Raw genomic sequence first — 14232 nt, 5'->3', positions numbered from 1 at the left:
TTTAACCAGGTCGGTCAAGGCAACCTTGAGGAGGAGTTTATAGAATGTATCCGCGATAGTTTCCTAGAACAGTATGTAATGGAACCTACGAGGGAACAAGCGGTCCTAGATCTTGTCCTGTGTAATGAGACAGGATTGATTCATGATCTCATAGTTAGGGATCCTCTCGGAAGGAGCGATCACAATATGGTGGAATTTAAAATGCAAATGGAGGGTGAGAAAGTAAAATCAAATACTAGTGTTTTGTGTTTAAACAAAGGAGATTACAAGGGGATGAGAGAAGAACTAGCTAAGGTAGACTGGGAGCAAAGACTTTATGGTGGAATAGTTGAGGAACAGTGGAGAACCTTCCAAGCGATTTTTCACAGTGCTCAGCAAAGGTTTATACCAACAAAAAGGAAGGACGGTAGAAAGAGGGAAAATCGACCGTGGATATCTAAGGAAGTAAGGGAGAGTATCAAATTGAAGGAAAAAGCATATAAAGTGGCAAAGATTGCTGGGAGATTAGAGGACTGGGAAATCTTTAGGGGGCAACAGAAAGCTACTAAAAAAGCTATAAAGAAGAGTAAGATGGAGTATGAGAGTAAACTTGCTCAGAATATAAAAACAGACAGTAAAAGTTTTTACAAATATATCAAACAAAAAAGAGTGGCTAAGGTAAATATTGGTCCTTTAGAGGATGAGAAGGGAGTTTTAATAATGGGAAATGAGGAAATGGCTGAGGAACTGAACAGGTTTTTTGGGTCGGTCTTCACAGTGGAAGACACAAATAACATGCCAACGACTGATAGAAATGAGGCTATGACAGGTGAGGACCTGGAGAGGATTGTTATCACTAAGGAGGTAGTGATGGGCAAGCTAATGGGGCTAAAGGCAGACAAGTCTCCTGGTCCTGATGGAATGCATCCTAGAGTGCTAAAAGAGATGGCTAGGGAAATTGCAGATGCTCTAGTGATAATTTACCAAAATTCACTAGACTCTGGGGTGGTCCCGGTGGATTGGAAATCAGCAAATGTGACACCACTGTTTAAAAAAGGAGGTAGGCAGAAAGCAGGAAATTATAGGCCAGTGAGCTTAACTTCGGTAGTAGGGAAGATGCTGGAATATATCATCAAGGAAAAAATTGCGAGGCATCTGGATAGAAATTGTCCCATTGGGCAGACGCAGCATGGGTTCATAAAGGGCAGGTCATGCCTAACTAATTTAGTGGAATTTTTTGAGAACATTACCAGTGCAGTAGATAACGGGGAGCCGATGGATGTGGTATATCTGGATTTCCAGAAAGCCTTTGACAAGGTGCCACACAAAAGGTTGCTGCATAAGATAAAGATGCATGGCATTAAGGGTAAAGTTGTAGCATGGATAGAGGATTGGTTAATTAATAGAAAGCATAGAGTGGGGATTAATGGGTGTTTCTCTGGTTGGCAATCAGTAGCTAGTGGTGTCCCTCAGGGATCCGTGTTGGGCCCACAATTATTCACAATTTACATAGATGATTTGGCGTTGGGGACCAAGGGCAATGTGTCCAAGTTTGCAGATGACACTAAGATGAGTGGTAAAGCGAAAAGTGCAGAGGATACTGGAAGTCTGCAGAGGGATTTGGATAGGTTAAGTGAATGGACTAGGGTCTGGCAGATGGAATACAATGTTGACAAATGTGAGGTTATCCATTTTGGTAGGAATAACAGCAAACGGGATTATTATTTAAACGATAAAATATTAAAGCATGCCGCTGTGCAGAGAGACTTGGGTGTGCTAGTGCATGAGTCACAGAAGGTTGGTTTACAGGTGCAACAGGTGATTAAGAAGGCAAATGGAATTTTGTCCTTCATTGCTAGAGGGATGGAGTTTAAGACTAGGGAGGTTATGTTGCAATTATATAAGGTGTTAGTGAGGCCACACCTGGAGTATTGTGTTCAGTTTTGGTCTCCTTACTTGAGAAAGGACGTACTGGCACTGGAGGGTGTGCAGAGGAGATTCACTAGGTTAATACCAGAGTTGAGGGGGTTGGATTACGAGGAGAGGTTGAGTAGACTGGGACTGTACTCGTTGGAATTTAGAAGGATGAGGGGGGATCTTATAGAAACATTTAAAATTATGAAGGGAATAGATAGGATAGATGCGGGCAGGTTGTTTCCACTGGCGGGTGAAAGCAGAACGAGGGGACATAGCCTCAAAATAAGGGGAAGTAGATTTAGGACTGAGTTTAGGAGGAACTTCTTCACCCAAAGGGTTGTGAATCTATGGAATTCCTTGCCCAGTGAAGCAGTTGAGGCTCCTTCATTACATGTTTTTAAGGTAAAGATAGATAGTTTTTTGAAGAATAAAGGGATTAAGGGTTATGGTGTTCGGGCCGGAAAGTGGAGCTGAGTCCACAAAAGATCAGCCATGATCTAATTGAATGGCGGAGCAGGCTCGAGGGGCCAGATGGCCTACTCCTGCTCCTAGTTCTTATGTTCTTATGTTCTTATAATCCACCTGAAACATTGGGCGGAATTCTCCGCTCCCCACGTGGCGTGGGAGAATCGTGGGAGGGCCTCCCGACATTTTTTACGCCCCCCGGGACGCCCCCCGCAACTACACCTGGTCGCTGCATTCGTGAAACGGGCGCCAGATGTCAGTTTGGGGCATCTAGGGGCCCGATTTGGACGGGAGCACCGCGACTGTGCTCGGGAGGGGACAGGCCCGCGATCGGTGCCCACCGATCGTCGGGCCAGCGTCCAAAACGGACGCACTCTTTCCCCTCCGCCGCCCGGCAAGATCAAGCCGCCACGTCTTACCGGGCGGCGGTGGAGAAAGAAGGCACCACGAATGCGCGGGTTCGTGCCATCTGCGCGCTAATGTCATCCACGCATGTGCGGGTTGGAACCGGCAACACGCGCAAGCGCGGATGACATCAGAAAAGCGCCGTTTCCGCGTCATTTCCGGCGCGACGAGGTCGCAGCCGGGAACGACGGGGGCCCGCCCCTAACACCCCCCCCCCCCCCCCCCCGGCAGGGGTGAATTAGGTGCGGGGAGCGGGCCCCGAGGCCGTCGTGAAGCTCGGCCGATTTCACGACGGCCATCCCGATTTTTATCGGGTGCGGAGAATACTGCCCATTACATTTGTTTCTATCTCCTCAGGGAAACCAGACTGGTTGAGTATTTCCAGCATTCTCTGTTTTTTTATCACATTACTTATATTAACAGTGAATGTTAACTAGGAGTTGCATCGCAGCCCAGTTTGATCCTGCCCATGCTTGGCCTGCTGGCGGATGTACATTGCTAAACAACAGGAAGGAGCAGGATTCCTTGGACCCCCTCTTCCTACCCCAGAGGTACTGAGTCCAATTGCCATGGTTAAATGTCAGATAACGTACCGGATGCTAAGTATATGACCTTCTTGATCGATAACAACTACTGACTAGATAAATCCTCGGTACCATCAGGGGGATCTCATAAATGGAATCCTCACTTACTGGTGGAAAGGAAAAGGCACTTTATAAAATAAAAGGTGTTTCTCCACCTAAGGGCGTTGCTGACTGTTGGATTCACAGAATCACTGAAGAATACAGTGGAGAAAAGGCACTTCGGCCCATCGGTCTTTGCCGCATGAAAGGCACCTGATCTGCCAATTCTAATCCCAGTTGCCAGCACTTGGTCCATAGCCTCGAATGTTAAGACGTGCCAAGTACTCATCCAGGTACTTTTTAAATAATGTGAGGCAACCCGCCTCTACCACCCTCCCAGGCAGTGTGTTCCAGACCGTCACCACCCTCTGGGTAAAAACATCTTTGCTCAAATTCCCCCCTGAACTTCCCGCCTCTCACCTTGAACTTGTGTCCCCTCGTAACCGACCCTTCAACTAAAGGGAACAGCAGTTTTCTATCCATCCTGTCCATGCCCCTCATAACCTTGTACACCTCGAACAGGTCGCCCCTCAATCTTCTTTGCTCCATCGAAAACAATCCAAGCCTATTCAACCTCTCTTCATAACTAAAATGTTCCATCCCAGGCAACATCCTGGTGAATTGCCTCTGCACGTCCTCCAATGCAATCACATCCTTCCTATAACGTGGCGACCAGAATTGGACACAGTACCCCTGCTGTGGCCTCACCAATGTTCTCTACAACTCCAACATGGCTTCCTTGCTTTTGTAATGTATGCTACGATTGATAAAGGCAAGTGTTGCCTTTTTCACTACCCTATTAACCAGCCGTCTGCCTTTAGATTCAGAGATCTATTTACAAACACATCAAGGTCCCTTTGTTGCTCAGGACTTCCGAGTGTGGTGCAATTAATTGATTATTTCCTTGCCAAATTGCTCCTTGAATCATTGACGTTTACACCACAAAAGTGGGCCATTTGGTTCATGGCATCTAAAAACATAGGGGGTAGGCCACACCGCTCCTCGAGCCAGCTCTGCCATTCAGTAAAATTAGTGACTGAGCATCCACCGACTTCCAAATTGTTCACAACCTTTTTTGTGAAGAAATTGCTCTTCCTTTCCATCTTTAATGATTAAGCCCCTTATCATGAAGCTACGGCCAGAATTGGTACACGAGACAGAGAGGCTCTCTGTCTTTGCAAAAATGGCAGAGGCCAGGATCTAGATGTCCCAAACCCGGCCTCTGACATTTTTGCAGAAGGTGGAATATCCTAATGGTTCACAGAGAGAGCCCCTCATGTTAAAGTGGATATGCCGTAGTCAGATCTGAATTTGAATACTGGGATGTTTCCTTTACACCTGGTGAGAAAAGTTCTAAAGCTGTGGGAGTTCTTTGGAGTGGTGAGATACAATTTTTGAGAGGTAAGTACCCCTTTTAATATGGTCCTGGGACATATGTGGGAGCGGTCAGGTGAGTTTTGGAGAAACAAGGGAGCCCTTTGCGAGAAGCAAATTGCTCTTTAGGATTGTTAAAAATAGGCAAAAATGTGCATATGTTCATTGGAATAGTCACACTCATTTGAACTGTCAAGAGGACTGTCAAGGCATTTAAATGTCCTGCTCTTTAAATATTTAAAAAATAAACTGTGGGCAGTATTATAAATAAATCAGTGCTTGTCATTTCACTCTACCTGTTGACATAAGCCCAAGAGCTATCATTTCAGGATTACTGGGGTAGCACAGTGATACAGTGGTTAGCACTGCTGCCTCACAGCACCAAGCACCCGGATTCGATCTCGACCTAGGGTGACTGTGGAGTTTGTACATTCTCTCTGGGTCTGCATGAGTTTCCTCTGTGTGCTCCGGTTTCATCCCACAATCCAACGATGTGCAGGTGAGATGGATTGTTCGTGCTAAATTGCCCCTTAGTGCACAAGAGGTTAGGATGGGGGCGTGGGCCCAGGTAGAGTGCTCTCTCAGCGGGTCAGTGCAGACTCAATGGGCCGAATGGCCCCATTCTGTAGTTCAGTGATTCTAGTGCTACATTTTAACTATCAATCATTATCTCAATAGGGTGCCTGTCAATTTGCAGCTTGATTGGCAGTTCTAAGTGACTATAAAGTCTTTGAAATGGGACAAGAATTATAATGGCCGGGATTCTCCCCTACCCGGCGGGGCGTGGGGTCCCGGCGTGATGGAGTGGCATGAACCACTCCGGCGTCGGGCCGCCCCAAAGGTGCCCCAAAAGTCTCCGCACCTTTAGGGGCCAAGCCCTAACATTGAGGGGCTAGGCCCGCGCCGGAGTGGTTGGCGCTCCGTCGGCTGGCGTGGACGGCCTTTGGCGCCGCGCCAGCCGGGGCCGAAGGGACTTCGCCAGCTGGCGGAAATCCGCACATGCGCCGGAGCGTCAGCGGCTGCTGACATCATACCGGCGTATGCGCTGGGGAGGGGGTCTCTTCCGCCTCCGCCATGATGAAGACTATGGTGAAGGCGGAAGGAAAAGAGTGCCCCCACGGCACAGGCCCGCCCGCCGATCAGTGGGCCCCGATCGCGGGCCAGGCCACCGTGGGGGCACCCCCCGGGGTCAAATCGCCCCGCGCCCGCCTGCGCCGCCAATCCCGCCGGTAAGGTAGGTGGTTTGATCCATGCCGGCGGGAGAAGCATGACAGCGACGGGACTTCGGCCCATTGCGGGCCGGATAATCGCCGGGGGGGGGGGCCCGCCGGCCGGCGCAGCGCGATTCCCGCCCCTGCCGAATCTCCGGTTCGGGACACGGCGGGGACGGGATTGACGACGGCCCCCAGCGATTCGCTGACCCGGCGGGGGGTCGGAGAATCTCGCCCAATTTCTTTTTTCTCTAAGGGATGAAGGGAAGTTAAATGTAATGAATGTTTATTATAATCAATGAGGGTACTTTTTTAAATAGTGAATTCATCAATCGACACTGAAGAACTTTATTTAATCTCAGCATGGTGCTGAGGTAGGTGGCACAGTGGTTATCACTGCTGCCTCATAATGCCAAGGACACGGGTTTAATTCCAGCTTTGGGTGACTGTCTGTGTGGAGCTTGTACATTGCCATGCCTGCATGGGTTTCCTCTGGATGCACCGGTTTCCTCCCACAGTCCAAAGACGTGCAGGATTGGCCATGATCAATTGCCCCTCGTGTCCAGGTTAGATGGGGTTAGGGGGATAGGGGAGTGGGCTTCTTTCAGAGGGTCGGTACAGACTCGATGGGTCAAATGGCCTCCTTCTGCATTGTAGGAATTCTATGAGGTTTGGCCATGGTGGATACTGGGTGAGTTGGCATAGATGTGTAATGATGTGTAAGGGTGATGGGGACATGAAAGTGATTCACCTGGAAGTGAAATTCAAGCCTGGAGGTTGAACCTTTGGTGGTGAGAATGAAAGCCCGGGAAAATCCGGGCTGGCCAGCATGCCAGTTTCCCACGCCAATCCTGGTGATGGGGAAGGTTCGGGATTGGCAGGGCTACGCGCTCACGTGCGGCGATCAGCTAATGTTGAGGATCTAATTAGGGTCAATAAAAGAGGCCAACTTGGATTTTCCAGTCAGCATCCATCTTATGTCTGACGGGGACCAGTTTGGGTGCCTGGAGGAGGAAGTCCGTTTGTGGGGGAATGGTGGGGGAGGGAAGCAGAGGTTAGAAGTGGTTTTGGATCCCAAACCCACCCCCATGGGAGAATCTAGCTCTTTTGCTACTGGTTTTAGACACCGCAGTCTAAAACAGGCCCCTCACCATCTACACTGCAAAGCCTTCTCAGAACATTATACGCGGAACTTGACAGCCACCTCGCCGATGGCACACCCTCGCTACGGGTTTCACACAGGCCAAGGGGGTGCATTCAACGGAAACCCCAAAGACAACAGCAGGACCAAAAGATCCTGCCATCACCCAATGGCGGGTGTCTCTGGCATGGCCAAACACATGGCGTGTTGCGCGGAAAATCCCACCCATTCTTTCAGGAGTGTGCTCTTTTCTAGAATAATACATAAATTGATTTCATTGCTCTGCATTTTCCCCAATTTCCTTGCATTTCTTCCAAAAATGTATCCACGTTCCCCTTAACAGGCACAATGGTCACAGCTCCAACATCATGCTGCAGAGATACATTTCCCCTGAATTGCATGCTCATCCTTGATGTCACTTTTTAATTGACCAATCTCATTTCCTGCCAGGCAGAACTTGCATTCTTGTCTGAATTTTGAAAAAGCAGTTCTTTAGATTCTAGTTTCCCTTACCTCCAGTAATTCCGCTCACAGAGCTTCTTGTCCTTGTCCTTGTTTATACCTTCCTTTGATTCCATTCCTATTGTCCTTTTCCAGTCTGTCTCAGTGTCTGTGATCCTCAGCGCTTCCTGTGGTGCGGCAGCCGTTTGCCAAAGTTGCAGAGGACAAATAAAACTGCTCGAGTCACGGCAGGAGTGAAGTCCAGATTTTTACGGCAATGGTAACGCTCAATCTTTCCTCTGAAAGACGCGCTGTTCGGTAATTTGGACATTCTGAATTCCCCCTCAGTGTACCCGAACAGGCGCCGGAATGTGGCGACTAGGGGCTTTTCACAGCAACTTCATTGCAGTGTGAATGCAAGCCTACATGTGACAATAAAGATTATTATTATTATACTTTGCCGAGATTGCTCTCTTCTTGCTGATTCTTGGGGCAGCAGACTTCGGCACCTCCAAATGGCCATTCCTGGTTTTTGAGAAACAAGGTTGCAGTTAACACGAGGGAATGGACCTGAACACACCCACGGTTTGCTCATGTGGCATGGGTTATAGTTACAAACTGGCCCGCCCATCAGGGAAGGCTCAAAATTGGACGCATCGCTGGAATTGCACCCTGAATTTATACTCAACCTCATAGGTTTCTCTCCCAGCTAGTTAGCTTCAAATTGATCCCATTGGCTCTAATTCGTCCTTGTAATTCATACTTAATTCCAACCTGCAGCTAGCAGTAATTACAAGCAATGCAGAACTTCAGGGCAGAATATACAAAGTGAAGGTGGATCTGGAGTCACAAGACGTCCTCTTACCAACTGAAGTGAAATCTTACCATCCTGTCAACCTGCACAGGCAAGGCTAGCAGTAGAACATGGACCTTTTCATTAACTAATAGGTGTGCCTCTATTCCCAGGGATGTTTCACCTTCTGCCAAACACACATTATTGTCTATGGCAACAGCTGAACCAAACGCAGTTTGAATGTGTGCGCTTCCAAATGCCAGGGGTGGTGTACCTTTTCCAGTTTCCACGCTGCGTGGCCAGGCCAGGAATCGCCTTCTGGGTACTGAGAAAATAACAAATGCAGCTGGCACTCTGTTCCAACATTGCAGACACAGGAGAGCCGGTGGGGAGGGAAACCGGTTTTAACTGCCAGAAGGCAGAAATAATGGCGAGCATTCTCCAGGGTGGTATTGGCTTGTGGGAAGGCTGCATTATTTCCTGAAAGGCTGTTTCCGACTTGGAATGACTACAGTGTGGAATCGCCTGATCGAACCCACCACCAGCTCATACTTATGAGTTTTTAAAAAATTTCCTGCTTTATTTTCTGCTTTATCGCAACGGTCACATTTTAAAGCAACAACTTTTCTTCTGAATTGCTATCCCGAAGCTTGTGGTGGCTTTGATGTACTTGATGTATACAGTGTTGGTAACTTGGGCACCAAACAGTGCTGTATCCCAGCCAGGAGGATGGAAAATGGTTAGGTGAGAGGGGCCTGTCAAAATTGGGAGGTTTATTTATCCTAGGTGACAGTACAAACTTCCTTTTCCCCAGTCAAATAGTTTTATCCTCTTATTAAATTGAATCCAGACAAAGGAAACATGATTCGATTGAATCCATGGGAGACTCATGCCAGCTGGCTGGCTTCCCCAGATTAGCAGCGTTTGCTCTGACTCACTGCGCCCCATTGTTTATGAGAAGTTTTAACTGCATCTTTAGACATATTTGGGACCTGGGATATAAGGCAACGTGCATGGCATCAGTTTTCAAACTGGGGCTTGAGAGAAAATCGTATGATCTCATCACGGCATAGTGGCTAACACTGCTGCCTCACAGCACCAGTAGCCCAGGTTCAATTCCGGCCTCGGGTCACTGTCTGTATGGAGTTTGCACGTTTTCCCCCCATCTGCGTGGGTTCCCTCCGGGTGTTCCAGTTTCCTCCCATAGTCCAAAGATGTGCAGGTTAGGTGGATTGGCCAGTCTAAATCGCCCCTTAGGGTCCAAAGATTTACGGGTTGGGTGGGGTTACGGGCATAGGGTTGGGTAGTGGGTCTAGGTTGGGTGCTTTCTTGGAGGGTCGGTGCAGATTTGATGGGCCGAATGGCACTGTAGGGATTCTAAGGATTTTCTTTCTGTTGGTCTCACTTCATCTCTGTGCTTGTCAACCTGGCAGTGTGCCACCTCTGTGGCCATACATGGGTAAAGAGAGCCAGTTTCTTCAATAATAGCAATGATTTTTCTCCGGCGGGGTGACTGTTGTCTTTCAGGTGTCCCAGGAATGAGTCAGTATTTGTGGATGGTTCATTCAATAGATGCAACAACCACCAGCAATCTCCATTGCTTTGACAGCAACTATGGCAGCACTGCATTGTGTTGCTGTACCGCTGCCCCGGAATCTGCAGATTATGGATTCAAGTGTCACTCAAAGGCAATACACATGCAATTTGAGATGAGATGCAAGGGCAAATCTGGGAGATACTGAACTATTAGAGGGCGAGTCCTCCAGATGAAATCATCTGAAATGCCATTCATTCAACATCCAAAGGCTGTTCAAAACATCCTGACCCAACATTTATCCCTCAAACAGCTCTGCCAGAAACCAAACAAGTGGTTATTTATTTCTCTGGCTCGGGAGGGTGCTATCATAGCGGCGACATGAGTTCGAACCCCACCATGGCAACTATGGAATATAAATTCAATTTATTAATAAAATGCTAGTCTCATTAATAATGGTCATAAAACTGTGAGAATGTCAGAAAAATCCATCACTGATTCACCAGTGTCATTTTGGGAAATTAATCTACCCCCCCCCTTATCTGGCCAGGCCTCTATGTGACTCCAGACCAACAACAATACAGTTAACTCTTAACTGGCCTCCAAACTGGCCGAGCAAACCACTCAGTTGCAGGTGGCTTGTCATCACCTGCTGAAGGACAGTTTTGTTTCTCTTCAGGTGCCGTGCCCCATGTGTTTGTTGGCAACTATGGATCTCCATGTTAATCTTGCACGCATATGTTTGCATGACAATGGACAGTGGATCATCTTTGTGGGTGGTGCATTCCTCCTGTTTGCGAGGCTCTAACCATCCGACATTGCTTCCATATATACAAATTGGTGTGATGTAGCATTCCAGGATTTGCAGCTTTGTTCTGTGACTAATTTTGAGTTGATCATAATCTTTTTCATATTTTAAAATGCGCCCTCGGCCATTCCAATCCTTCATCTTATTTCTTGGTCGCGCTTTCCATCCAAGGTACCAAGATTTCTTTGTATCTGTGTGACCTTTCAATTCTTCACTGTGCTCTTATATTCTGTTTCTTTTGGCCACTGCTAGACATTTTGGGAAACAATGTTCTCCCACTGGAGCAGAATCGCTTCTGGTTTGCGCTGGAGCGGTGACCAGAAGTGATTCACTCTCTCCTGCCACACAAATTTATGCATGGCGGGGATCACGAGGGACTCTGTCGCAAATCCCATTTTCGGGCCACCATTTTGAGCTCTTGGCCTGAGAGCGAGGCATGGCAGCTGGCTCCCCCACTCCTCCATGCAATACAAATCGTCCCCCACCCCCACAAGAATTGTTGGTTCATCCCCTTCCCCCCACAGTACCCATGCATGAGGATGACTCAACCACTCCACCAACCCCCCTACGACCTCCTACCATACCCCCACCAGAGACCCCCATATCTGCCTGCTGTTAAACTAATGCTTAGAAACATCCAGCTTTGATTTGCAGCTCACGACCACATCAAAGGGAGTTAAGTTCTTTCTACTATGAAAAGGAGGAAGCGAAAGCACTGAAGTCCTAGATGTTTATAAACATTGAGGTTAGTTTAACAGCAGGATACATGAGATCCCAGACGGGCAGTGATTCACGGAGGCGTAGAGAATCCTGTGTACAGCCTGTTAATAGGATGCAAATGGGTCATTTTAACCCACTTGCATCTCCCCACTGGCGCGGGACAGGGATCAGAGCATCGGAAACAGCATCGATCCCGTCTTTTCCCCAACACTGGATTCTCCTTCGCATCGGGAACTCTGCTATCAGTGGCGGAGAATCCAGCCCTTTGTTTCCTTATGATCTTTTCTTAACCCTTTCTTCTCAATTCCACTCTCTACTCTATCCAAAATCTTGTACACTTTCCCTTCAGCTGGCAGTAAGAATGGTATCATCGATGTACCTTATATTATTATAATAATAATCTTTATTGTCACAAGTATGCTTACATTAACACTGCAATGAAGTTACTGTGAAAAGCCCCTAGTCACCACATTCCGGCACCTGTTCAGGTACACGGAGGGAGAATTCAGAATGTCCAAATTACCTAACAGCACATCTTTCGGAACTTGTGGGAGGAAACCTGAGCACCCGGAGGAAACTCACGCAGACACGGGGAGAACGTGCAGACTCCGCACAGACAGGGACCCAAGCTGGGAATTGAACCTGGGACCCTGGCACTGTGAAGCAACAGTGCTAACCACTGTTTATAATACAAAAAGATCTCCAATCTCTTTAACAATATTTTCACCAAACCAACTGAATAAATCTGGGGAGAAAACACAGCACTATCTCTTTTAGCCTTCGCAAAATCGCTTTGATCGTTCTCTATATTTAAGGCTGCAGTTTGTTCCCGATAAAGCTTTCTTATCACTCTTAAGATTTCTAACTTACAGGTCAAGAGACTCTTAACTTGCTCATCAGGTCTTCATGTTTCGGAATGGGATTTCCAGCATTGCTCACATGGCAAGAATTAATTGTAAAAAAAGTGAAGTTTAATGATTGCAAAATGCCTGTTACATTTTATAATGCAAGTCATATGAGAAGTGTTCAAGTGCAAATTCTGCATAAGTTTCAGCGTTTGAATCATATGTTAACCCCCCCCCCCACTTCCCGCACAGGAATTGTATTTTAACCACTAGTGCCTTCAAGGTACTTTTATTATTTTCCGATTTTCTCCTGGCTCTTGCTGAGGTACGTTTCCATAGAGACAGGAAGTTCTCCATTCCTTTGCCGGAATTACCATTCTTAATGCAGAGGGCAGACGGGTTTGGGTCATGAGCCCTTTTCCATGGAAATTATCAAGTCTGATCTTGTGAGCTGTATCTTCAACAAAGCTTCAGACCTTCTACTGAACGTTATCAGGGTTATACAGAAATTTAGTGATTTGCACCAAGTATATATATATGGCACTGTATCAAACAATAATTAAACACCTCTCTATTTGACTTTAACCTTTAGGTTCACATTTTGACATTGAAGATTAGCACTTAACAGGGGGGAACCCTGTACACTATTGCAAAACAAGGCTTACTGTAGGTTTTGTGTTAAAACAATTGCATGATTGCAGCAGTGAAGAGTCAGTAGAGGGGGAATGTCATCCTGGGTTGCCACTCCCAGTTGTGGCGTAGTGATCCTTACTGGGAAGTGCATGTGGGTGTTGGGATTAGGTCAGGGTCAGACTTTGGATACAGTGCTCCCTATTAGTAAACTGCCTGCTTAATCCATAAAGAATGGCCAACCAGGCCAATTATTGTCCATGCAATAGTGGCCCACCGGGGGTCACCACCTTGAGGAGAAATTTGAGGAAAGGGGCCAGAGAAATCTTTTGAAAACATCTAACAATGGCATATAGCGTACAGTAGTTGCATTTAAGGGGAAGCTAGATTAACACATGTGGGACAACGGAATGGAAGAGACTGCTAGCAGATGAACAAGAGGCTCATAACACCAATGAGGACCATTGGGGCCAAGTGCCTGCTCCCTGTGCAGTACACCCAGTATAATTCAAAGTGTGTTCCTTATTCCTACAGGCCAGAGAAAACCGAAGGATCCTGCTTGCTCTGAAGTCTATTTTGGATGAGTTTGGCGCTGAGCTCGGTGATGAGGAGAAACGTCGATATGAACTCCAGCAGCAGTATGCTGATGAGAAAGCTGCATGGGAAATGGAATACACCGAGCAAAAATGTCAACTTGCCCAGGTAACTGGCAACATTTACCTTGCTCAGTATGTCAGCAGTGGAACCACACCCTCCAGAACTGGGTAAAAGATAGGGTTAAGTACACAGCTCCCATTCACCATTGTGTGTAGTTTAGCTTCATTCACTTGCTATGTCTTCTGAAAAAATAACATGCAAAAGAATATTGTCAATCGAACATAGCTTTCAAAACATTAATTGTTGCCATTACTTAGTACAAAATGAAATTTCTCTGGAGTAGTTAACTTCATTTGTCTACTGAGTGTGACTGTGACCATTTGAAGTGGTAGATACATGAAAGTGAAAGTCCAAAAACCTCTCACGCTGTGTCCACTCACTTCCTTCCTTCCCTCCTAACCTGAAGCTCAGGCTTTCTTGCCAGGGGTACGGTTACCAAGGTGCCAGCGGCCTTCAGGGTTGCTGGTCGTTCATCACGAACGAACATGGACAAGGAGAGGGAATTATTAATTCCTCCCCCTCCACCAACTCCCTTCACTTGGCAGAAACCAGACTGGTCAGAGAGGGTGGGCAAAGCACGGGGTGGGCGAGCAGCTTAGTTTCAACCACTCAGACCCGCATCCTGGCCAACAGCAATATTAAAGTGCCGGCGGCAAAGACGTTCGCTTTAAGTTTTTAAAAATGGCATT

At 47.2% G+C, this 14232-nt stretch overlaps 1 protein-coding gene across 3 annotated transcripts in view; it reads left to right on the top strand.

Annotated features, from left to right (window-relative positions):
* The window catches only part of LOC119972276 (microtubule cross-linking factor 1), a 229709-nt gene that overhangs the window by 165553 nt on the left and 49924 nt on the right, over positions 1-14232 (top strand). For all 3 annotated transcript variants that reach the window (XM_038808709.1, XM_038808711.1, XM_038808710.1), the window contains exon 10: positions 13421-13588. In XM_038808709.1, the coding sequence (XP_038664637.1) occupies positions 13421-13588 (168 nt within the window). The remainder of the gene's footprint in view (positions 1-13420; positions 13589-14232) is intronic.

Source organism: Scyliorhinus canicula, chromosome 10, assembly GCF_902713615.1.
Source record: "Scyliorhinus canicula chromosome 10, sScyCan1.1, whole genome shotgun sequence".
NCBI lineage: Eukaryota > Metazoa > Chordata > Chondrichthyes > Carcharhiniformes > Scyliorhinidae > Scyliorhinus > Scyliorhinus canicula.
Note: the sequence above shows the minus strand (reverse complement) of the source record. Positions and strands in the feature narration are given on the sequence as shown.